General features: G+C 32.1%; 1 protein-coding gene across 1 annotated transcript in view; it reads left to right on the top strand.

Moving 5' to 3' along the window:
- LOC129225932 (phospholysine phosphohistidine inorganic pyrophosphate phosphatase-like) overlaps positions 1-21,761 on the top strand; it is a 28,409-nt gene extending 6,648 nt beyond the window's left edge. The window contains exons 4-8 of the mRNA XM_054860474.1: positions 10,108-10,261; positions 13,918-13,981; positions 18,868-18,960; positions 19,052-19,143; positions 20,189-21,761. Coding sequence (XP_054716449.1) covers positions 10,108-10,261; positions 13,918-13,981; positions 18,868-18,960; positions 19,052-19,143; positions 20,189-20,276 — 491 coding nt within the window. The 3' untranslated portion in view covers positions 20,277-21,761. The remainder of the gene's footprint in view (positions 1-10,107; positions 10,262-13,917; positions 13,982-18,867; positions 18,961-19,051; positions 19,144-20,188) is intronic.
- The last annotated feature ends 4,959 nt before the right edge of the window (positions 21,762-26,720 follow it).

The raw sequence follows: 26,720 nt of genomic DNA, 5'->3' as shown, positions 1-26,720 counted from the left end.
AGGCATATTCTGCATCTCATATATATATATATATATATATATATATATATATATATATATATATATATATATATATATATATATACATATATATATATATATATATATATAATAGACACGCACACATAATATACAGACACATTTAAAATTCAACAAGAAGTTCCGTCTAGAACTAGACGAGCCTACTTTCCCGTATACCCATACTACTTTCTAGTACCTGATCAATATTCTCAAAAATAGCTTAAAATCGCAAATTTTTTTCAAACATATTTTTTTTAAATATTTTAAGCTGATTTCTAGGAATAAAATATTCCTTACTTTTCTTCAAAAAAAAGAACAAATAAAATAGCAGCATTTTTTAAACAAAGCAGCTAATACACTTCTTTCCATTAAAAATTTTTTTTAACGGCTTTCAAAACGAAAAAATAATAATAGGTTCATTAAAATAAATACATCATATAAAAAAAATCGTTTCTTTTTCCCCTGTTGCCAAAAATAATTTTTTAAACGAATTAATGCACTTACCAAAATAAAAAAAAACAATAAAGTGTCAACTTAAAGAAATAATTTTCATTGTCAAAAAAAAAAAAATAATAATAATCGTGTGCGCATATTTTTCGAGTTTATTCACCGAAAACTAAATACCTAAATTAAAACTTTAGCGTGAAAATAAAAACAAATCATATCAACAATAATTATTTCACAGTTAAAACCACAGCAGCGGAGTCGGAGTCAATCTCATTTTGGGATAAAAGAGTCGGAGTCGAATATCCAAGAATCGGAGTCAGTCATTTGTCCTACGTGTATAAATGTTTGCCAAAGCTACGAAGTCAGAGTCGAAGTCGGGGAGTCGGAGTCCGATTAATTGTCGGGAACAGGAGTCAGAGTCGGTGTCAGGTGCCCCTAAATTCTCGGAGTCGGGGTAGGTCGTTAGGAGCTATTTCCAACAAAGTTTGTTTGAAGTAAATCCGCCTTTAAGTTCGGAATCTATATTGACTTTCAGTTTCCCCTTAGGCGCTAATGTTAAGAGATTTGAACTGTTCAAAATTGAACGAAAACTTGTTCAAATCAAAAAGATATTTTCGATACATGTTTTTTATCAAAAGTTTTTCCCTACAAAGTTTGTTTGAAGCCACTTCGCTTCTAAGTTCAAGATTTATTTTTGATTTGAATTTCCCCGTAGGCGCTAATGTTAAGTTTTTTTGAACTGTTCAAAATTGAACGAAAAATTGTTTAAATCAAAAAATGAATTATGGGAATGAGATGTCCTCGCCGAGATCTTTCTAACAAAAAAAATTTGTTCGAATCGGACTATTTATTCAAAAGTTATTAGGGGGGGACAGACAGACAGACCGACAGACATTTTTCCCCATCTCAATACCCTACTTTCCAATTTTTAATTTTTCAATATTTATCTAACTATTTTATTTATTTTTGACTTTTTTTGTTTTTCGGGATATTTTTAAGATGTATTAAGCCTTCTTTCATGCTTTTTTCTTCTTTCTCTGATTTTTACTGGGAAAGTAGGCTAAAAATAGAAAGGAACTAACCAAAGATGTTCTGAAGAATGGACCTTGCGAACTAAGTGGCTGGTCTATCCCGTGATAACATATCAGTCCTTAGTTTGCTTATTTCACTTTAATATTTTGACTTTCCCTTTTTATTGTCTTTAAAGCATATGTGTTGAGTGGGAGAAAAAAATAGAGACAATCCAGCTGTTTTACAATGTTTTAATTTAAAGAACAAAACAATGTAATAATAAAAATAAATGCAGTACAACATAAATATTAGCATAAAAATACTTAATTAATCCTTTTTTTTACTAAAATGTGTTTCAAGATGTTTAAAAATTTTTCTTTATTAATTCTAAAGGAAAGAAACTGTTGAGGTTTGTTTCAAAATGATAAAGAACTGATAATGAGAAAGAGAAAAATTAAAGATAGCACGCTTGCAGCAGGAACGAATTTTGATACTGTCTCAAAAATCCTGTGTTACTGATGGAATAAGTCTTAAAATAAAATTCCAAAATAGCATTTTAAAATGAAGAAAATTTGAGCCTAAAATAGTTCATTCTAAATTCTGAATTTTTTTTTTCTTTTTTTGATAAGATTTCATTAAGCCTTTAATTAAAAAAATTATAATATATAATTTTTTATTGTTTTAATCTTTCATTTTACTGTTTATGTTTAAAAAAGAAAATTATCACCTTTTGATACCACCTAAATTTTTTTTGCAAAATGCGCAATTACTAGGGGTCTTACTGAGCTTTCGAATACCCAAAAAAATATTAACTTTCCCACTCTACATCACTATTTGCGTGCATTAAAAATAGTTTGAATAAATTTTCATCACGGAGTACCGGGGAGCAAATGCAAATGAGCAAGGCAACAGAAAATAATATTTTGATTTTTTTTTCTTGCTTATTAATGTGAAAACTGTTTCTATATTTGTCTTGTTATCACTTAAACAGCAATAAAATTTATAACATCATAGTCTTAATAACTTCTCAGTTTTTTCTTCCAAACAGCCATGCTTCCTTTTTTTATTTTTCATTTTGGATATGACTAACCTAGATTGAGATTTTAAAATCCTGTAGTTCATGATTGAATTGCTTATACAGTGAAACCTGTGTAAGTTGACCACTCACGGTGCACTACTTTAGTGGTCAACTTAAACAGGTGGTCAACTTACAGAGGTTGATTTATATGATAAGGGCTAATTCCGTGCCTGAAAAAAGCGGTCAACTTGGACAGGTGGTCAACTTACAAAGGTGGTCAATTTCACAGGTTTTACTGGTGAAACCTGTGTAAGTTGACCACTTGCGGTGCACTACTTTAGTGGTCAACTTAAAGAGGTGGTCAACTTACGAAGGTTGATTTATATGATAAGGGCTAATTCCGTGCCTGAAAAAAGCGGTCAACTTAGACAGGTGGTCAACTTTACAGGTTTTACTGTACTTCTCCAATTATGACATTGAAAAGAAAGATTCTTAGGTTCACGATATGTTTCTTTCATAATTTCATCAAGTCTTTCAATAAAAAATATTATAAACTGTGTAATACGTATGTATGTATCAGTTTTACCAATTATTTCATATTTTGATTTAAAAAACAAATTCCCATTCACTTTTTACATTTTTTGTAAAATACCCAGTTTTTGGGTATTTACCCAGGCCTTGGGTAAATACCCAGGTAAATACCCAAAAAATATTTACCTACCCACTTGGTATTTACCCGATCCACATCATTAGTCCCACTTAATGGGCCAATGGATAAACAAATAACCTGCATATAAGAAAACCTCCTAGAACCGAATATTCCCTCATATCATTTCCTAAAAATGTATGTTTAGGTAACCAAATATTTTCTCTGGATAATCCAATAAGGTTGGTTCATAATTGTAAATATTTTTGCGAAGAAAATTTTGGATAAAATAAACAGAATTTTTTTAGATTCTAATGTTTGTTTTTATGGACAACGTTGGGAGCAAAATGAAGCATTATACAAGGTTTTCAAACACTAACATTATATTTGTTAATACAGTGCCTGCCGCTTATTAAAATCACATTCGTTCTGAGGACATTTGATTTTATAAAGTGGCTGATTTTATAAACCGGCACTCATGCACTGAAAAAAATAAAAGGATTTTAAGTAGGAACACTCTAAAAAAGAAATAAATTACTATTAGTTGTATTTTATTTTTAGTCTAGTTGTATTGTATTATTTTAGTTCAGTTGCAAAATACAGTTGGCATTTTAACTTACATAAGGTACATTTTAAAAATTTCTCAACGGTCTTAAAATATTGACTTATTGTTGTTTAAATAAGAGAATTTGAAAGTAAAGATTGAGAAATCCCTAATTTAATTGCAGCATCACACTAGCTACATTTAGGAAGCTTGTCATACTAATTCAAAATTTCGAATTAATCTTTCACACTCAAGTCTTTGTGACTTCCTAGCTAACAATTTTAACTCAATTGTAACAAGAAGTTCCGTCTAGAACTAGACGAGCCTACTTTCCCGTATACCCATACTACTTTCTAGTACCTGATCAATATTCTCAAAAATAGCTAAAATCGCAAATTTTTTCAAACATATATTTTTTAATATTTTAAGCTGATTTCTAGGAATAAAATATTCCTTACTTTTCTTCAAAAAAAACGAACAAATAAAATAGCAGCACCTTTTAAACAAAGCAGCTAATACACTTCTTTCCATTAAAAATTTTTTTAACAGCTTTCAAAACGAAAAAATAATAATAAGTTCATCAAAATAAATACATCATATAAAAAAAAATCGTTTCTTTTTCCCCTGTTGCCGAAAATAATTTTTTAAACGAATTAATGCACTTACCAAAATAAAAAAAAAAAACAATAAAATGTCAACTTAAAGAAATAATTTTCATTGTCAAAAAAAAAAAAATCGTCTGGGCATATTTTTCGAGTTTATTCACCGAAAACTAAATATCTAAATTAAAACTTTAGCGTGAAAATAAAAACAAATCATATCAACAATAATTATTTCACAGTTAAAACCACAGCAGCGGAGTCGGAGTCGGAGTCGATCTCATTTTGGGATAAAAGAGTCGGAGTCGAATATCCAAGAATCGGAGTCAGTCATTTGTCCTCCGTGTATAAATGTTTGCCAAAGCTACGAAGTCAGAGTCGAAGTCAGGGAGTCGGAGTCCGATTAATTGTCGGGAACAGGAGTCAGAGTCGGTGTCAGGTCCCCCTAAATTCTCGGAGTCGGGAGTAGGTCGTCAAGAGCTATTTCCAACAAAGTTTGTTTGAAGTAAATCTGCCTTCAAGTACGGAATCTACATTGACTTTCAATTTCCCTGTAGGCGCTAATGTTAAGGGATTTGAACTGTTCAAAATTGAACGGAAAATTGTTCAAATCAAAAAGATATCTTATATACAAGTTTTTTATCAAAAGCTTTTTCCCACAAAGTTTGTTTGAAGCAAATTCGCCTCACAGTTCGGAATTGCTTTGAATTTCCCCGTAGGCGCTAATGTTAAGTTTTTTTGAACTGTTCAAAATTGAACAAAAAATAGTTCAAATCAAAAAGTGAAATATGGGAATGAGGTGTCCTCGCCGAGATCTTTCGAACAAAAAAAAGTTTGTTCGAATCGGACTATTCATTCAAAAGTTATTAGGGGGGGACAGACAGACAGACAGACCGACAGACATTTTTCCCCATCTCAATACCCTACTTTCCAATTTTTAATTTTTCAATATTTATTTAATTATTTTATTTATTTTTGACTTTTTTTTGTTTTTCACGATATTTTTAAGATGCATTAAGCCTTCTTTCATGCTTTTTTCTTCTTTTTCTGACTTTTACTGGGAAAGTAGGCTAAAAATGAACTGTCAACCCCTGTAGATAGCTGAATGAGCACAAACTGATTAACTCAGTGGTGAGTGAGCAGGGCTGCATGTCGAAACAGTTCTGCGAAGTGGAAACACGCAGCACCAACTAAAGATATGACTATGAAACAATTCTTTTGAGACTGCTTCATTCTTCTTTGTTTACATTCAACTCCCCCCCCCCCCAAAAAAAATGTACAACCTTCACCTTTTTCTTCATTTTTGTTTATGTGAAATATGTTATTTTATTAGTGCTGCAATGTTTTAAATTCTTGAAAGAAAAAATAAAATCCTGGTTCTATTCAGGGAGGAATTAACATATGCGCTCCAAAAGTTTGATTTTATAAAACGTCGAGGAAATGATTTTATTAAAGGATAAACCTAACATGTTTTGATATAGAAATGATTCTGTTCTTCCAGATTTGATTCGATAAAGCTGCTGATTTTATAATCCAGTGATTTTATTAGTGGCAGGTACTGTATCTAAATAACAGTGACGTGTGGTCTGCCCAAGCAAACCAAGCTTATTTGGATTGATGCCTTAAAATGCACTTCATCTCCGATTTTGTCTCATTGAATTGAAGCTAGGATGACATGCGTTATCATGGCAACAACCTTTCATTCATGTTTCTGCTTGGATTAGTCTTGTTGAATTCTCGTGGTTTGCTGTTTGTCAGATGGGAGAAATGTGCACTGGGATCTCGATTCAGTTACTCACATTTTTTACTCTTTTTGAGGAACAGAAAATATATATCACATTCCTATTTCGTGTATTTAATGAGCATGAAAATAACAAATTATTATTATTTTTTCAAATTTCTCTTCAGGAGTGTCCAAGCACTGCTTGTTTTGCTTGAGCGAGCCGCACTTCACTGCTAAATCATGTACTTGGGACTTCTGTGGAGAAATGGTAGAAACACTTGCTTCATATGCCTGAAGTTGTCGGTTCCATTCTCACCGTTGCCTTGATTATTATTTCGTCTTTCTTGTAATGTAAATATTTCTTATACTATCCGGTTTGTTCCATGTTTTGTCTTATTAGAAGTCTACCTTCTTTGTGAGACAGTGGTGGCCCTCTTTCCCACTGTTGTGGGACACAAAAAAAAAAAAACAAGCAAACAATGTGCTTCAATTTTTATTCTGAATGTTCTTTAAAGTTTTTTAAAAAATTGAAAAACGCTTAACGCGTGAAATTGAGCAGACCAAAATATTTTTTCTTGTCAGAAGAATTTTGTGCTATAAGATTTGTGGCAAATTGCACAGTAAGGGGCTTCCCAAATTTAAATTTTTGAGGGGGCATAAATACTTGCCAAATGGAACTCCTAATTTTGCCAAATGATGATAGTTTTGTGAAATGGATCTCCAAATTTTGCCAAATGATGATGATGATGTTGCCAAACAGAAACCCAAATTTTACCAAATAATGAAATTTTTGGAAGGTCACAGTGACCTTCCATGACCTCCCGTCGGGGTACTCGTGTGCACAGTACACACTATCCAGATCGCTAGAACCAAATACTGTTACCAACTACTGTTGTTATAGTTATTGATCTCATCAGGGCCGGATTTAGGGGAGGGCAGGTGGGGCTACTGCCTCGGGGCCTCCACAACAAAGGGGCCCCCACAATAAAATTTTTACATAATATCCAAAATAAAAAATTTTTGAAAAACAAAAATAGAACCGACTTCAAAAATGCTCTAAAAAGTGAAAAATAATTTTATTCTTTAAACACCATCGATAATATTTTTAAACATAATTTTTGAAGTTGGCGAAGAAGTAAAATCCAGTGTAACTATATGCTTCGTTCATATTTTTTTTTTCAGAAAACATCCAAAGTTAGGAATGAAACATTTATATCGTTACTAAAATAGGCTGTTATCAATGCATAATGTATAAGGTAGAGAAGAAACTGGGCTTGTTTAAATTTATAGTTGTATATGAGTTATGGTTGTGAATGATTTTGTCTATCTTTTTTGCGCCAACTTCAAAAATTATGTTTAAAAATATTGTTGATGGTGTTTAAAGAATAAAATTATTTTTCACTTTTTAGAGCATTTTTGAAGTCGGTTCTATTTTTGTTTTTCAAAATTTTTTATTTCATTCTTTTTAGTGTAAATATTTCAAAAATCGTAAAAGTTACCATCACAAAACTTCACCCTATTTTTTTTCATAAAAATGCTCCATACTAAAAAAAAATTATAAACATGCCTTAAAACTTTAAGCGATTGCCGCTGAAAAATTATCCTTGTTCCTCTGTGGAATTCATTAGTGTGTTAATTTAATTATGACCATTTAAATATTATGTTTCCCCTAACTAATGTACATTTCACAGCATGCAAGTTGTTTGTGATGCAACCCTGTATCTCCTTACTTAGTCCAGATCATCTGTTATTAGCATAGTTGATAAGGGTAAAAACACTAAAATATAGTTGAGGCAAACTTAACCTGGTAGCATTGTAAAGGCCCGAAGCAGACCTTAATCACAGCATTACCTCGCTTCAAGTTAGGTTTACCCGGACTATAAACAGGGTGGCGACAGATCAGGGAGATCAGGGAAAAGTCAGGGAACTTTATTAATCAGGGAAAAGTCAGGGAAATATCAGGGAATTTTGAAAAAATAACAAAAAATCAGGGAAAATTGATTTTTGAAGAAAGAAATTTTTTTTTTGCTTTACAAAATTAAGTACTCTTAATTCCCTATGCATTTTCCGCCAATTATCTGTTCAAAAAAAGAAAAAAAAAAGATAAAATTAATGAGGTGCAATTATACACTGCCGCATATTTGTGCATCTTTTTTCCTCAACGTCAAAGTATTGAATCTTACTTATTAACCACAGGATGAACTTCCTAAGATTGCTTTTGTGTCTGTTAGGTTGTTTATTTTACCTAGCTTGAAATTTCCTTTTACGCTTTCAATCCTACGTAAAATAAACAACCATACAGGCAAAGAGGAAGCCTTCAATTATGCCTTAGCTCCTTTGCCTTTATTCCATTGTCTCCAAGTAATTAGCGTACTATAATCACGATTTCAAGAAGAAATCTAATTAATTCAATAAAAGCTCAAAAGTTATTACTTCTTCGCGTTTTTAATTGAATTGCTAAAATTGAACTTTCAATTAAAAAAACTTTGTTTTTTGCCGTTATACTATTTGTTGTCACCGCAGATTATAAAGGTTTTCTTTTCTTTAGACTTTAGTGATTCTTTAATTTTATAACCAAGCTGTATTCTTCTTTTATATATTTTGAAATTAACTAATTGCTTTTTTTTCCTTGCATTTCAAAGTTGTTTGTTACAAAAGCAATCTAAGATTTTTTCTCGTTACATACTGAAATCATTTGAAATAGAGTTAACTTGTGTACTTAAGAAAATATCTTTATTTTTTATTGTTAAAATGCTGTATTCATTCATTAAAACCTATGTTCTTGATTAGAGAAAAGCTCCCTATGAATGGTTGTCAAAGGGTTTCATCTGTTTTGCATAAATATGTCAATTAGTTATATAAGAATAACTACATTACTTCTATTCTTTTACTATTACTTGTTATTCTTGCCACAATTATTATACTGTTTGAAAACTTAGAACTAAAAAGTAATTGAAATTATTTTGAACTATCATAAATACACATGTTTTTAAAAGTAATTTTAATAGTTTCTTAAATTCTTTTGCTAAGTGTTTTCTGGAAGTAATTTTTTTTTTTTTAAATTTTCTATAATCTTTCCATTGTATAAAAATTTAATATACTGTTTTGTAGGTCATTCCCCCCCCCCCCCCCAAATTGTCTTTTTTTTTTTTTGAACCATTTTATTAAAAAAAGTAGCATCTTTTTAAAATATATCTTTAGTTCAACAACTTTACATAACTTAAAACGTTTAAAATACTGCATTTTATACAAACATACAATGGATTTCAAGTAAAGCAAAGAAAGAAAACCATTATCATTGGTAACATAAATCAGGGAAATTTGGTGAACCTAATCAGGCAAATCAGGGAAAAGTCAGGGAACTTTTTTTCACAGTTCCTGTCGCCACCCTGATAAAGCAATAACACTGAAGAAACTTGATGCTTGCTTAATCACAGCATTATCTCGCTTCAAGTTAGGTTTACCCCGACTATAAAGCAATAACACTGAAGAAACTTGATGCTTGCTTCAGAGAAGCCTTCATTCAAAATTATCGTTACAATTACTATTAATGTTACTGTTGTATGGCACCAAAACTTTATATCAATCGATTTTATATTTAATCATTTGATAGGTAAATTACATGAAATTTACTGTTTTTTGCCCATAACTTTTTTTTATAGAACAAATATGGTCAAACAAAGTAATGGGACCTAAGTTGAGCCATCCCCTATCCATTAAAAAAAAAATCATCAAAATCGGTTCACTAAGTGAGATGCTGTGAGTGGACAAACAAAAAAAAACATACATACGGTATGAACTGATAACCGCCTCCTTTTTGAAGTTGGTTAAAAAAATAAATAGCAGTAACTTCAGGATGTATTTACTATTAAAATGCTGATCGAAAATATTGGATATATACATATATATCAAAATATTCGAATATGTATCAAAGTATCGGATATTTTTGAAAATATGATTTTTTAACGCTGATTAGGGGCCTCAACTCCTTCGTTGCCCCGGGGCCTCCACACTTCCAAATCCGGCCCTTGATCTCATGATTTTGATTTATAATTTTTATTGATGAAGAAAATTATTAAAATATTCTCTCTCTATTAGATATTTATCCAGAGTTTTCTGATTGTGATCAAACATCTCCAAATTCAGTAGTTGTGGGGGATGCAGCACAGTTTTTCTCATATGAAAACATGAACAAAGCATTTAAGGTGCTAATATCTGCTGAGAAACCGGTTTTGATATCTATGGGGAAAGGGTAATTTCTTATTGTTTTTTTTTAATTTCTTTCTTTATTTATCGTTGTCTACATTTTATGTTCATTTGTACAACAATATTTTTTTAACAGAATAATACTTTGAAATTTAACAGCATTAAATAAATAAGGTGAAAGGATTACTTTGAACTTTTATTCCCTGTACTTGAAAATATTAAATGATTTGAAACTCTCTATTTTCTTTACTGTGCAATTTTAAAAGTTAAATGTTTCTTTCTAAAGTTTTATATTACTGCTTTGTAGCTCAAAGCCGTAAATAATCTGCCGTTTGATGAACAACACTTAATCCATTCTTTTAAAACTTAGAATAAAACTTGAAATTGAGAATCAGCTGGTTATTGGGATTGATCGGTTAATATAAAGCAATTAACTTTTCTGGAAACAAACTAAGTCTTTATATGCAATTACAGGTGGCTCTCTGCTTAACAATGCTCTATTTAACGACTTTCTCTGTTTAAAGACAACTTTTCATGGTCCTAGATGCTCCACTGTACAGGGCCAGATTTAGGGGAGGACAGGCGGGGCTACTGCCCGGGGCCTCCACAACAAAGGGGCCCCCACAATAAAATTTTTACAAAATATCCTAACTTTCACAGGTTAGCAAATTTTACGTTTTTTCTCCCCTATAAATTATAATGATAATAATATATAAAAAAAATAGCAGTAACTTCAGGATGTATTTACTATTAAAGTGCTGATCGAAAATATTGGATATATACATATATACCAAAATATTCGGATATATATCAAAGTATTGGATATTTTTGAAAATATGATGATCTGTTCGAAGCCTGATTAGGGGCCTCCACACTTCCAAATCCGGCCCTGCCACTGTAGTTTTAAAAGCATTCTATTTAAGGATGCATTCCACTTAAGGACGATTTTTTGTGGTCCCTTGAAAGTCGATAAATAGAAAGCCAATTGTATTTTGACTTGATTATTGTTATTGAGCCATCAAATTTTATGTACAGTGCTTTTTACTGGGATCAGCTGACCAGGCCCTGGGGTGGACGACCTGTGCCACCGCCTTGAATGGCAGATTTTTGGGGCAGCAAATTTCATGTTGGCAAATTGTAAGGAGACAAACATTTTTAAAAAAAATAAGGAAAAATCAAGTTTGTTCCTTAGTTTTTTTTCTTTGGAGCTCAAATTGCAGCAATACAAGGGAGTATGCTCGATGATTTAAAATATATATTATATTATTAAGACAAGGGGGTATCAATTCTCAACATCGCCTGTGGTGGCAAAATTATTAGAGCCGGCCCTGCAGCTGACATATCTCAAGTTTCGTATCATTCTAAGTATTGGGTTTCTATTACTGAAGCCATGGTTCTTTTTTTCTCAATTATGATCATACATTTACAGTTAATTGAATAACATGATAAAAACTTTAAGTAAAATGTTACCTTAGCAGTAGAAGAAAATATTAGTCGGATGTCTTTTCATCCGTAAACTAGCTTCTATTGCATTGAAAAAGGGGTTCCTTATAACCCCGAAACAAATGTATTCATTTCTCACTCAATTTCTTGCAATTTAATGCTGTAATATTTTCATTTACTTTTTTTCGCAAAGGTATTTCTTTATTTCTTATTGCCTAGAAGGTTTACTAATTATCTTTAAAAATAGTTTAACTCCTTGTATTTTTATTATTATTTTTTAATTAAAAGTTTGAAAAAACCTTAATCTCAAAAATGAGCTGATGACTCTTGAAATGCTAAATGTTAATGCCTCATATAATGTGTCATACAAATTACCTAGCTGCACTTTTTTGATTGCAACAGTTTGAAGACTTATTTTCTCCTACTCAGCAATAAACAAGAATTCTCAGACAATACTTCTCATAGACACTTTAAGTTCGGTTGTCATATCTGAAAGGAGTTTGATGCATTCAAACAGTGCTTCCTACAGGGATGAGATTTTCCAGCCTTTTCTGTTCGCTTTTAAAAGCTTTCATCCTTTTCTTCCTTTTTTTCCTCTTTTAGGGCTTATTTTTCTCAAAAATCGGGAAAAAAAGTACAATTTTTTTAAATATTCGGTTTTCAATTTCTTATGTATTCTATTTTTACCATTGAACCTTCATCCTCTGCGAGACCTGCCAAAAACGTATGTTTTGGAATCAAGCCAACGACGTCAAACACGTGCTGCGCTGAAAGTTGCATGCCTCGTTTGAGATTTCAATCTTTTTGCATCCTGCAAGTATTTCAATTATTTTTAATGTTGGGGTGGTTTTTTTACTGCATGCTACCTTATATCTGCTTATTTTATTCATCAATTCAATAATATTTTTATTTCTTTAATTTATTTTAGAAAAAAATGCGAAAGTCAATCAAAAAATGTGGCTTAGCACCCACAGTCCCGATTTTTATTGAAACTTGGCATGGGTACTTTTTTTGTGTATTTAAGCAAGTGTAAAAAGTATTTATGGTGAATCTCAAATGGTTTTAAGCTTTACAGCTTGTTAAAAGTTTTAAAATTTCATGATTAAATGAGGCAGTTGTCATACAGGATCATACATTTGTGTATTGTTCATTTATAATTACCATTTTCATTTTTTAAAACAGCAAAGAGTTTCCCTTTCTCTTCTTTCGTTATCATCGCTAAAATGAAATTGGCGGCCCCACTTCTGAAAAACTGGGGGGTGTAGCACCCCCCCCCCCCCTTCCCGTCTTGGCGACAGCCCTGAAGAGAACGTGAAAAAAGTATTATTAATGTATCTATTTCTTGTTCAGTAAGTTTAAATATTTTTTCTTTCCAAAATTCAAGAATTTCATATTCTAAAGAAAAAAATGTTCTGGAAAAAAAAAATCCCCCCCCAAACATTTTGATGGCGCAACTTGCGCCATAATTCCCCCTTGTGGGCACCCCTGTTTACTAACAATGTCATTTGCTATTTTAACAAGAAAAATATTGTTTAGCAGCAAATAATTTTATAAAAATTAAATTAAAACTAAGTAAGCAAACATTTAAGCAGTAAGTTACCATCCCTAAACCAGTGCTAAAGAATTTACCATTGCCATTCAATAAATGAAAATTAAACTTATCTCTCTAAAAGGAACCTAAAATAATTTATTTTAAAAAAACTATGAACAAATCGCTGTAACCCGATGATTGCTTCTGAATCAATTACTTTATTTTCATGTATTCAAATGCATAATTAATGACCTACCATAAATAACAAGCACATAATATGCAAAACACCCCTTTTTTAAAAGGGGTTACTTTCGAGATTTATTTTTTTTTCCTTACAGTGGTTTGCTTTCTGATTGGAACTGAATGAGGAAATTTACTCTTGTTTTGTTGCAAAATAAACCTCGAATTATCCCGAATGTTGGAAAATTCGAAGTTTTCTGCATGCTGGTCAACCTCCCTTTTTTCATGCATGCCGGATAATGCATAACAATACGGTATATACACAAATGCATAATTATATTGTTTCCAAAGTTTGGAGGCAATCAGGAGCAGTTGCTTCTACTCGAAATGCCCACCCAACCCTCCATTTTGAGCTGAATATACCCTTGTTTCCTTCCCCTTTCTCCCTTTTTTTTTCTCCTTTCTCTCCACTTTCACTTCTTTGCTTTCATTGTTTTTGATGAGTATCCCTCTAGTGTTAAATTGATGCATTTATTTTTTATTGTCAGGAGGTTTTATAAAGAAAATGACGAGTTGGTGATGGATTTAGGAGGCTTCACAGCAGCATTAGAGGTATGACTTGAATAGAATCAACATTTTCTCGTTTTTTATTTTGTTTTTGATCAGAATTAAATTACTCATTGTATATGTTTAAAATGTTTACATTTGTAAATATTTTTGAAGATGAATGCATGGGAAAGGTCTTGTTGTTTTGCAAGTGAGTGTAATTGCTTTTTTGAGTTAGGAAATATACAGAGTGTATCAGTACAGCATTTACAAACTTTTAGGGAGGATAGAGTACACCTCGACGATGGGAAACCACATAGCAATGCATGGTCGGAAACACTTTCCTAGCGGGGTAATGACGGCACAAATCACCAAAAAGACAACACAAATAAGAGAAGAAAACTTGTTTATTATCCTTAGTACAGCAAAAAACTAAGAAAAAAGAACATTAAGGAGCCAACAATCATCATCAAAGTAGTGTTTAAAATTACGACCTCGGGCCGTGATGCATACTTTACATCTCTGGCGAATTGAAGATCGAATGTTAGCGGAAATATCAACCGCACATGTCCCGGACTTCCTGGTGTAACAAAAACCACGAGTGTGCATACACCATCATCTGATGCTTTAGTTTACGTAGCAACATCTATCATGTTCTCCAGACAAAAACTTACCAGTACAGGGTTTGTGCGCCCTTGAAAAACCTTGAAAAGTGCTTGAAAAAAAAAGTTCATTTTCAAGTGCTTGAAAACCTTGAAAAAGTTTTAAAGCCTTGAAAAAGTTTCTTAGTGCTTAAATTCTCTCAAAAATCAACGAATTGTGCTTAGAAGTTTTAAAGTATTTCACCAATGCAATTTTCTGAACATGTGTTCAGTATGCAACATCGCGAAAAATTGCTTCCGTGTTTGGGATTTCAATCCTTTTGCATCTTGTAAATATTTTGATGTTTTTTACAACCGAAAGATATTTTGACATATGGTACCTTAGATTAGTTTATTTTTTGTTTAATTTCATTAATTAACAAAGAAATTAATTTGGAAACCATGACAACATTGAACTTACTCGGGTTTCGCAGAAAATTGCTCTTGTGTTTGAAATTTCAATCTTTTTGCATCCTGCAAATATTTAAATATTTTGGCTAATCAAATGTTAGTTTCGCATATGCTACCTTAGATTAGTATATTTTTTGTTTAGTTTTAATAAAAAACAAATAAATTTATTTCATGGGAAACATGCCACGTCGAACGGACTCAGATTTTGCAAAAAGTTGCTTCTCGTGTTTGAAATTTCAATCTTTTTGCATCTTGAAAATATTTTAAATATATTCACTAATCGGATGTTATTTTCATATTTGCTACCGTAGATTAGCATATTTTATATTTAATTTCAGTAAAATATAAGTTTATTTTATGAGAAACATGACAACATTAAACTTAATTCACGAAAATTTGCTTCCCTTTTTGAGATTTCAATCCTTTTGCATTTTGTAAATATTTTTATATTTTTGGCAATTAGTAGTTATTTTGACACTGCTACATCAGATTAGCTTATTTTATTTTTTATTTTAATAACTAAAGAGTTAAAGAATTTATTACCTTTGTCTTGTTTAATTATTTGCTTATTTATTTTTGCAATTTTGAATGATTATCTTTACCTAATTTTTGGTCATAACAGATTTTTAAAAAAAAATTAAATTTCAGCAATTGAGCCCCTAACAAATTAACTTAAAGTTTGTATTTTAAATATTAGTTGATTTATATATATTTTTTTATAAGTACATCATTTTTTTATGTCTGCTAAACTAAATAAGGTGTATAACAGGGGTGGTTGTGTTATGATTATTCACTTGAAATCCAGTAGTGTTCGTTTTTATGCTTTTACCTCGCTATATCTCCAATTTTCCCCTTTTCCTCAAATGTTCAAAATTACTACTTTATTAAGGTTGTGGGTACTTGGAGCTTACTGAAAGAGGCTTTAATCGGCAAAGGGGTAGATAGCTTAAGGAGGGTCATTCATCTTCATTTGGATCTAATAAATTGACCAGTACCAGCCTAGCTAGGCCCAGTGCCTGTTGCTGGCTATCAACAGGCACTGGACATGGTATTTCTCTGCGGAATATTTTGACTTAATAAACTATTTTATGAATTGTATGCGTAGCAAAAGTTATTGTTGTACATATGTATATTGAAGTAATAGGGGTCTTAGTTTTAAAAATTATTCCCCCCCCCCCTCGCCCCATTTTGCTCTTTGAAACTTTCAGGTAATTTTTTATGAACTCACAAATCACAATTACACCTGAATATTATTGCCTTTCTAAATTTAAATTCTAATTTCAACAATAACCCATTTTTTCCCAAAATAAAACTACTTCTGTCATAATATATGTCAACTTCTTGTGAATCTTTTCAATTTCGAAATATGGCTCTATAAATCTGAACTTGCACATTTATTGTCTATTGCAAGTTAATCAATGAAAGCTGAATAGGCTCAAGTTTGCATTCACAGTATTTATCACTGCTTAAGCTGCTTTTGTATATTTTGAGGTGTAGAGACTGGACTGTGGACTTTCATAAACTTTTCTTACTTCCTAATTTTTAAATTGACTCGAGGACAGTTGAAATGCCTTATTGGCTGAACAGCTAATAACAGGGCCCGATTAAGACGTCGAGGGGCCCTAGGCCAAACCCTTTTTCAGGCGTCCCGGTAATCAAACATTACCGTTTTTTTCGTTAAATAAAGTAATTTTAGCCATTTGGGGGCCCCTAAAGAGCGGGAGGCCAAGGCCTAGTTGACCTATTCAGTAATCAGGCCCTGCGTAATAAATACATATGAATAATTGATTTGCATATTTATAAATGATTTGCAAACCTAATATTTTAAGAACTTAATAGTGCAAACTGAAATAACTTTCTGGGTTGTGTTTTTGTCCTAACCGCCCTTATATTGTAATAAACCACTGTATAGATATTGGAAATAAATGTTGAAAACGGGGGGGGGGGGGGAGTGACTTCAAAAACTCCTCTCTGGCAATGCCATTGAACTTGGGTATTTTAGTTTCTTCCCATAAAAATTAAAAGCACTTATGAAAGGCTTTTTTTTTAAGTATTAATTTGCTGATTCTAGAAAATATACAAACCTCTGACTGCTGCAACCTTTGAAAAACCTCAAAATTAAGCCTCTTGGTATCTGCTTCTCTTTATGACCAAACTTTTCAAACATTTTCAGAAAAACTTTCAATGCAGTAGATCTTTCATCAAAGCATCTCTCGTTGTAGAAAAAGCAATTTTGTTTTCCTGTACTTTTTTGTATTATTGCCTTATTTCTATGTGTTTGTAGTAAATGAAATCTGCATACAATATTTTTAGTACAAATTTATGATATTGCCTTGAAAACAAAATTTTTTACCTTGAAAAGTGCTTGAATTTTTTTCTGCCTAAAGGGTATGAACCTTGAGTATTTTTGCTGTATTAAAAATAATAAATATGTTTTCTCCTCTTATTCGTGTCCTGTCTTTCTTGTGCTTTATGTCATCACCATCACGTCAGGAAAGCGTTTCTGACTATACATAGCTATGTGATTTTCCATCATCTAGGTGTACTCTATCTGCCCTGAAAGTCCAAACGCTGTACTAATACACCCTGTATTGTTTATATATATCCGTTTTTTGACAAATATCAAGCGCCAGGTCCCATGGGGCGATTGAAAAAGTTACCTTTGCGACTAGTTCTAGAGCCATGGCACTTTGAATTTACTTGATAAGCTGCATGAAATAATTAGGCTGGTGTCTAAAGGATTTTACAATTTTTTGTCAGACTTTGGTTATATTCATGTATTTGAATGAAATGTTGTTTGCTATTTTTTAGTATGCTGTTCAGTTTTGGTTTGCATATCTCGAGAAAGATATTTATTTATTAGAAAGTGATTTTTTACTATTTTTACTGAATTCGGTATTTTTTGAGAGTGAAAAATACTGTGTGCAGAAAAAAAGGAGGGCATTAGAAGCTAAATTCAACATGTTCCAGTTAATTTCATGCATCTGATTAAAGTAGTCTGCTGTTTAAATACAAAAATACACCTGAGAGCTTTCAGGTGTAGTACAATATACTAACAATGTTGTGTTTGTTCACAAAGCCATATTATTTCAGTATTTTTCATCCTGTTTGGGTCCCATGTTTGAGAAAGTGTTTGAAAGAAGGCCACTATACTGGAAAAGAAATTTAGATTTTGATATCAGATTTAAAAGGCTTAATATGTATAGCCTCAAGCAAAGGGGAGTCAGAAGGGAAATGATTCAGTTGTTTAAATGTATCCAAAAGAAGGATGTTGACGGTCTAAACTTTGCATAAAAAGCAGGACCAGAGGTCATTATTTTAAACTATTCAAATCTAAAGCTCATCTGGGAATGAGAAAAAGTTCCTACTTCAGTAGGATTGCGGACACTTGGAGAAGCTTACCAGAAGAGGATGTAAAGTGCAAGGGTATAGATAGTTTTAAGATGGCCATTGATCTTCACTGGGGAAGAAACACTAGTCTAGAAATTTGTAGAATGTTTTTGTAAAACCATGAAAAATCAAGGAATTTAATTTTTTGAAGTGAGTGGGAACCCTATTAATAGCAATAAAATGTGCATTTTTCAATTATTGATAGAAACCACAGTATGGAGTCGGAGTTGGACTAATTTTGAGGCAAGGGATACAGAGTCGGTTGTTTTCCCTCCAAGTCCCCAACTCTGTCAGGCTGCTGAGTCAGAGTGGTGGAGTCGGAGTCGGGCAGATTTTGAGGTAAAGGAGTCGGAGTCAAATGCTCTAAAATTCCTTGAGTTGGAGCTGTAGTCGGTTGTTTTTCCTCCGACTCTGCTGCCTTACAGGAACTAACTTATTACTTTTTAAAGTAATTAATTCTCATATAGTCAATGCATGAAATCAATGCTTTTTTTTTAAACATATTGACAGTATTCTACTGGAGTTCAAGCTGAAGTAATTGGAAAGCCTGCTCCTGATTTTTTCCTAAATGCTTTGAGAGATATTTCCATTGCACCACATCAAGTAATATTTCTTTCTCCTGACTTGTTTTATTTATTACTTTATATATTTAATAATTTTATTGAATTTCATAATAATTTTTCATGATTTTTAGGCGGTTATGATAGGTGATGATATGAACAGTGATGTTCATGCTGCTCAAAAGTGTGGAATGAAAGGTGTAATGGTTAAAACTGGAAAGTTTAGGTAATGCAATTTTCTGTTTCCTTGCTCTTATTTTCTAATCATTCTCTTCTTTTCCCATTTTTCTGCATTTATCTAAAAACATTCCAAGAAAATTATTATTTTCAAAAATTTATGTCCCATTTTTTTTCTTCTCCTTTTCTTTCTTTCTTTTTCTTTGGTGGGACTTAGAACCACCAAAATGATAACATACATGTTTTCTAAATTAGATACAATAACTGGCTGCAGGACAGAATGTACCAGTAGTATCAATGAGTAACTATAGCAACAAAAGTGCTGCTCTTCTAAATTTTGCCTGGAATAGAGGACTTTTTCTGAGAAATTTTTTTTCTATGTTGTCAAACCAAAAGCAAAGATTTTTTTCACCTTTTATATTTTGGGACACAATGGAAAAGCTTGATATATCCGAATGAGCAATATAACGAGGGGAAATGTAATAAGGTTTCTGCACAAAGTTATATATTTCGGCCTTTTTTCATAGTGATGTTTCTGTCTCAGTCATGCTTTCTTTGTTCACAATGTTCTTGATGTGACAATATTTATGTCATACTATATTCGTTTACATGTTTAAGATTAATATTTATGAACATTATTCTTTAGAGAATTTCTTTCACAATTTCATTTATGATTATTTTACTAATCCAAAATTATGTACAGTAAAAGCCTGTCTACAACGATACTGTTGAGACCTAAAAAAATATTGTAAAAGACAGGTTATCAGTATAGACAGTTTGATTATTCATGCTGGCATTTTGCTTGGATATAGCAAATATCATTAGTATCGTTATACACAGGTTTCACTAATTATATGAATGTTAATAATAATATTCATGTTTTGCTTTAAAAGTTGTAAGCTTCATTCTCTAATAAATTTTCAAAAACAAGTTCTTTTGTTTTGACATGAACCATTTTGTGTAGTTAAAAAAACTTATTTTTATGTTCATCCTTTTCATGTAGTACTTTAATTATGAAAGACCTCAATAATTGAAATATGTAACCCAAATTGCTTTTGGATTTGTGTGTAATATGTTTTTTTTTTCTTTTGCAGGACTTCAGATCTGACCCACCCTCTTGTTAAACCCGATCTTTTTGTTAATAACTTAGCTCAATTTATTGATATGTTATGCAATCATTAAAAGTGAATTGCAATAAAAAAAAATTAAAGAAGCAGGGCCCGAGTATGACTTTTCTAGGCCCTGGGAACAAACATAAATTTGGTGACCCCCCCCCCCTACTATGCATTTTATAGTGAGGTAAAATTGAGGTTAAAAAAAAGGAAACGAATAAAAATTTTGAAAATATTTTTTAAGAAGCTTTGACAACAGATTCGGTGCCCCCTAAATGTTGTTGCCCTGGGTCTGTGTCCCATGTGCCCATGCTTTAATCTGGCCCTGGAAAGAAGAAACAATGAAAGAAAGAAACAGGTAGTTCTTTGTATCTGTTATATTGTTACTTGTTTAAAAAATACATCTTTAAAGAAAAACTGCCATCTGATTTAAGGCATAGATGCCATAAAATTTGATTCAGAAGAGCACCTTTTGAGAAATAATTTATAATGTTACTGTAGTTCAGGAAGAATTCAATTAACCTGTTTGCTATGGTGCCGGTAAAACTATTGATCCAGGAAAAAATTTCTTTTTGCAACTATGCTAGACTATTTGAAGACATCCATACAAGAAGGAGGAGAGCTGCACCTTTTGTTGGTTTTATGTTTTACGTTGAAATTTAAATATAAAGGTTGTCCAAATGAAAAGTGGACAAGTGCAATAAAATCAGAATGAATGATTCAATTAGAGCGCCACTGCGCAAGTATATAAAGGGTGGTATCAAGTATGCATCTCAAATGCCGTTCAGCGGTTAAACCTGTTTGCAGTAGAGGAAAGTGTACGAAAAGAAAGTCGTGCTATCCATGGATGTGTCCAGATCGGAAAGCGCAGTAGTACGGTTAAGGGCGACAAATGACATCAGATCTGCCGAGACCGGGCCAAGCAAACATCCCGATCACCAATGATTCCATTGTCTTCATTAATGAAATGATCCAAGCTAATGGAAATATTAAGAAACACATTAAATTAGTGACAAACTCAACCTGAGTAAAGGAACGGTTCACACTAATCATCCACAAAGATTATCCCAGGAAACCCAGACAATATTAAACAAATTTTTTGTTTGGAAGTTTTGGAGCACCCCAGTATAGTCCACACTTGTCAACCTGGGACTTCCACATCTTTGGGCCGCTTTAGAGAGCATTACAGGTTAAACCTTTCCATTCGAACGATAAAGTGAACGAAGCCGTGCAGGACTTCCTCAGGAATCAGCCCCAATCTTTCTACAGCGAAGGCATTGACCTGCTACTGCAACGCTGGGACCTGTACTTCAACGCCCATGACGATTTCTTTTGATTTACATTAAAAGTATTATTTTTATTCAACTTGTCCACTTTTTATTTGGGCAACCCTTATATATGAAGAAATGTATCTTTATTCAGTACAGGAACAAGAGATATCTCTAACCAATATTCTATAAACATTGAAGGAAAGAAACTGTAAGCTGTAACAGGCTGTATTTCAAGAGAAAGTAAAGAAAAACATTATCTATTTTCAGTAAGTTACCGCCCTATAGCCAGGGCTAAGGCAGAAATACATGAAATACACTGCCAGCTCAGTCAATTCCAGCTGAGAACTGCAGTTTCGTGCTTATTAGCAAGAGGTTTTCCACCTCCAGCTCAGTTAGTCCTATGCCGGGCTGTTGAGTGCTAATAAGCACGAAACTGCAGTCCTCGGCTGGAATTGACTGAGCTCGCAGTGTATTTCATGTATTTCTGCCTTAGCCCTGGCTATAGGGTGGTAACTTACTGAATATACCTGCCTTGCCTGCAATATTCGAATTGAACTGAACCATTGTTTCAGTCACTCGTCTGGTCAGTGCTAATTCTATGTTAGCTACCAGTTTGTTTGGCACTCTTGGCTTCCTTAAGAGTTTTTCCACCTCCATCTCAGTCACTCCTATGCCGGGCTGATGAGTGCTAATAAGCACGAAACTGCAGTCCTCGGCTGAAATTGACTGAGCTGGCGGTGTATTTCATGCATTATCTATTTTGTTTTATAAATATTTAAATTGAAGTTTTATTTTCTCATAAGACTCTTATTGTTTTTTTGTTAGAACCAAATAATATTTGAATGAGCCTTAAAAATCCAAGAAACCCATTTGCTTCCACCGTTTTGTGCTTCCACCCCTCAGACCAGGGTTCGATTCCCAGGTTAGGCATGCTCGCCTCAGCCCTCCATCCCTTTAGCATGTCAAAAAAATAAGTACTAGGCATGCTTGGGAACTAAACATTGGAGTTTTGCTTTCAGCTGACCACTTGCCTTGCACCCCAAAGTCCCGGGTCATGAAAACTGAGATGGGCCCAATAGACCTGGGCGCCCATGAACTGTTGTCGGGGGTATCCGATGGTGCCAATCCACCCTTTAGTAATGTGTTCAACTGCAGCTTCTGACTATCAATGCAGCTATTTATGCAAGTGAAAAACTGGATAATCTGTGTTATGTATTTTAATAGTTTATTTATTTATATTTAGATAATGGATTTTAAACATACCAAACATATTATATGTACCTTAGAGTGGTTCAAAAATACATGTAAAAAAAAAAGTTTCTTCTAGATACCGGGACACCCCGCAATATTTTTAGACTTGTGGATAGCAATATACTGGAAGAATTTTAGCTTCCTATTTCAACTGAAAGAAGGTGCTCAACCACTCCTGCAAACTTCAATAGTATGGAGAAGGGGGTTAAAAAAATACTTCAAACTGAAAAAACAATGCTACATATTATAACATACACTAGAAATATGCATATACATTGCAATAAAACAATTATTTACAAAAAAAAAAAAAAAACAGCTGGGGAAATTAAATATTGCTCAATTTGGTGGCAATTTTTATGATACGACTAATGTTAAATTGAGGGGTCATTGAGCACTATCTTAAAATTTGAGTAAGAAGCTAAAACTTATACAGCATAATACTATTAGTAAGTATAAAAAAATAGGAAGTGTTCTAGACTAGCTGAAAAAAAAGTTTTTTTGAACCACCCTAATGTATCTTTCTAGAGTGTACTTGTAAATGGATCACCAGATGCACAGAAAAATACCTTAAATTAAGTAGTTGTAAAAGAAAAGTAATAATAATCAAAAATTGTAAAATCTTAGGAGCCAGGAAAAGATTTTAGACTCCAGACAAATTATTTTTCAGAGTTTGTCCAGGATTTGTTGGTGATTGACCATTGTCAGTTACGTGTTCATAGTCCAGAAAAATCAAAACATTTATGATTTATCGGTTTTTAGTTAAAAGCCATTTTGAAAGTTACTCAACCAAGAATTGTTCTTGAAAACTCCAAAATTATGATCAGGGCTTCTGTTTTCAATTTTCTTGATTAGTTGATATCTTATTTAGCATATTTTTGTAGCCCAAAATCTATTTTTCTTTAATTTTGGTGCACAATGAAGAAAGATTGTCTTGCAGGAAATGCCAGAAAATAATATTTATACTTAAGTAAATCATAGCTCCTAATTAGAGTCATTAACGAAAGTTCCACCTTGCTGATAAAAAATAAGATGCTTTTAGCTTGATTATCTTAAAATTCAACTAAAGTTCAGGACCAACCAAATGAGAACTTGAATCTTAAGACTCAGGACATTTTCAGACTCTGGACAAGCTTAAAAAAATCAGGACATCTGTGCACTCTGTTTATTGCTTTTTTATTTGAATTTAAAACAAATGTTATACAAATGTTGTCCTTCTGTTATAATTTTCTTGTAACTGTTCTACAAAGCATTTATTTTGAATATTTATTACTGTTATTCTGCATGGTTATTTTTTTATGTGTGTTAAAGATGCTGATAAAGTCACTGATGGGCAAACCCTTTTGTTCGTAGATGAAGCTATATTAAACATGGTTTTAGAAAGCATATTGAATGTTATTTTATAAAATATATTACTTTTAAAATGCAGATATATATTAAATAAAATTTTTAAAATTGCTCCAAATTTGTAATTGAAAACCATAAAAGCTATTTTTTAAAACTAATAAAATGCCCATGAATAAAAAAAACTTTTGAATGAACAATTTCATCGTTGATACATATTTTTACACAATGCTCCAAAGTGTTACTAAATTTATTCTAAATTCGTGCTCTTTCTGCTGCCTAATCTGATTCTAGATGATATTTTCCAGCTTGGTGGTTTACACTTTGATTTCAAAATTGGTATATACAGTGGCTCCCAAAAGTGTTCGTACACTTTGAAATTTTTTAGTAAAACCAAAATAACGCAAAACTGAATTCGAATATGAAGTCCAATATTTTTTTACATCATTCCTATGTCATTTTAAATAAAACCCTGTAGGTTTTAAAAAATATTGACGGATCTTTTTTTCGAAATGAGTCAAAAAACGAAAAGACAGAGAAATAATACGCCGCAAAAGTCATCGTACACTCAAATATTTTCGAATGAATTCGTGATTAAAACTATCATATGTCGTGTTTTTTATTATTTTTGCATTGTGTTGACCCTTAAAAATCATTTGGCTTGAATTTTTTTGTTTATTTATTCCTTAATATTGTGCTTATTACTTTAAAATGGCTGGTATTCGTAAAAAACCACAAACACCATTCAAAATTTGAATTTTTCCCACACAGTAGCGCTAAATTGGTTTGAAATGTTTCTAAATAAGTTATTTTATTTCATTTTACAGTAAAGTGCCTGATAAAATGCTTTAAAGAAAAGAATCGGACCGAAAATAAGGTAAGAAAGGGTCAACTGGTAAAGTTGCAAAGCGTGATCGGAGATGTACAATTAAAAAATTTATGAAAAATACACATTTGAGTGCTGTAAAAGTTTTTGCACAGTTAAATGAAAATTTTTATATTTAATTTTCCCCTAAAATTGTTCGCCAAGTTCTCTGATTAACTGGATTAAAAGGGACCTCTTCCCGCAGAAATTTTCTTGACCGTGTGAAAAACAGAATGCTTACGCTTTTCGTTGCAAAATCAATGATAAATAAGATCAAAACGTCTTACTTTCAGATAAAAATAAATTCAACATTTTTGGTTGAATTGTTGTATAATTGTAAGTAGAAGAAAAAATTAGGAACTTAATCTTAAGAACTTAGTTGGACCAGTTAATCAGGACGGTGAAGGTGTTCTTGTGTGAGGGTGCATATCAGCATTAGGACTTGGTAGTTTGGAATTTTTTGATGAAATAATGATTAATGCTGTTCGTTTAACTGTTTTAAAAACCAATTTTAAACTCTCAGCCAAAAATTTGGTTATGGGAAACAACTTTGTTTTTTTTATCAAGATAACGATAAGAAGCACACGGTTTTCAACGTTTGCGTCTAGTGCCTCAAAAATTGTCCTAAAGTTTAGAAAAAATCCTTTCAATCTCCAGATTTGAACTTAATGTAACATATTTAGAGATATCTGGATGCTAGATTACGAAAATGTGGCTTTGAAACGAAAATAGAGCTAGAAACAGTAAGACTCGAACTGTGGTTAAACACTTACTCGGAAATTGCGCAAGAAAAAGAAAGAAAAAACAATGAAATCTATTCCCAGACGTTTAAAAGCTGTTGTTGATACTGCATGATATTCTACTAAATAATAACTTAATAAAAAGTTAGATTATTCAATAATATATAGGCGTTTTTTAAACTGTACAAAGACTTTTGTGACATAAAATTTCCGGCACTTTTTGTTTTTTGATTTTTTAAAAAATTATGTTTTAATGTTTTATTAAATATTTTCATGCAATTTTGTGAAAAATATATCATAGATCTTATAATAAAATATTTTTTTCCGAAGTATTAATTCTAACCAATGGAAGTCGTAGGTGTACGAACAACTTTTGGGAGCCACTGTATCATGAGCTTTACTCATAGATTTAGTCTGCACTTTATACACTGGTGCTCAAAGTTAAGATAATTTTCATATTTTCCCGATTTTGACCAGAACAACTAGTCAGCTTTAAATGAAATTTACAGGGTTCGTACGGGTCTTGGAATTCCTGGAAAGTCATGGAAAAAAATAACAGAATTTCAGACCTGGAAAAGTCATGGAAAATTGAAATTTTCATTGAAAGTCATGGAAATTTATTTCAAGTCATGGAAAAATGTCCTGGACAAAGAGAAAGGAACAGTAGCTAAAGGAGCATTAGAAATCTTGAGTGATTTAACAGTATAACACATAAAAGCTATTAAAAGTGGAAAATTGAACGATCCAAAAATCAAATCTGAATTTTGAAATCTCATTGCATCCACTTCTGTCGCAACCGCTTGCCATTTTGTGCGATGTGATTTTACTGCCTGGACATCACATATTTTGAATCTTCTGTTATTTTCAACACTTCTTATGTTTCATATTCCGTAGTAGTAAAATTTCACGTTCTTAGTTTTGCTACGCCCACTCAAGAAAAAAAAAAGCAATTCAATTGCATGCAAGTTCGATTCCATCACTCGTAAGAACTTTATTATTAAAGTTATCAGAGTTTATCTTAATTTGTTGAATGTTTTAGAAAATAA

Source organism: Uloborus diversus, chromosome 7 (assembly GCF_026930045.1).
Source record: "Uloborus diversus isolate 005 chromosome 7, Udiv.v.3.1, whole genome shotgun sequence".
NCBI classification, from domain to species: Eukaryota; Metazoa; Arthropoda; class Arachnida; order Araneae; family Uloboridae; genus Uloborus; species Uloborus diversus.
Note: the sequence above shows the minus strand (reverse complement) of the source record. Positions and strands in the feature narration are given on the sequence as shown.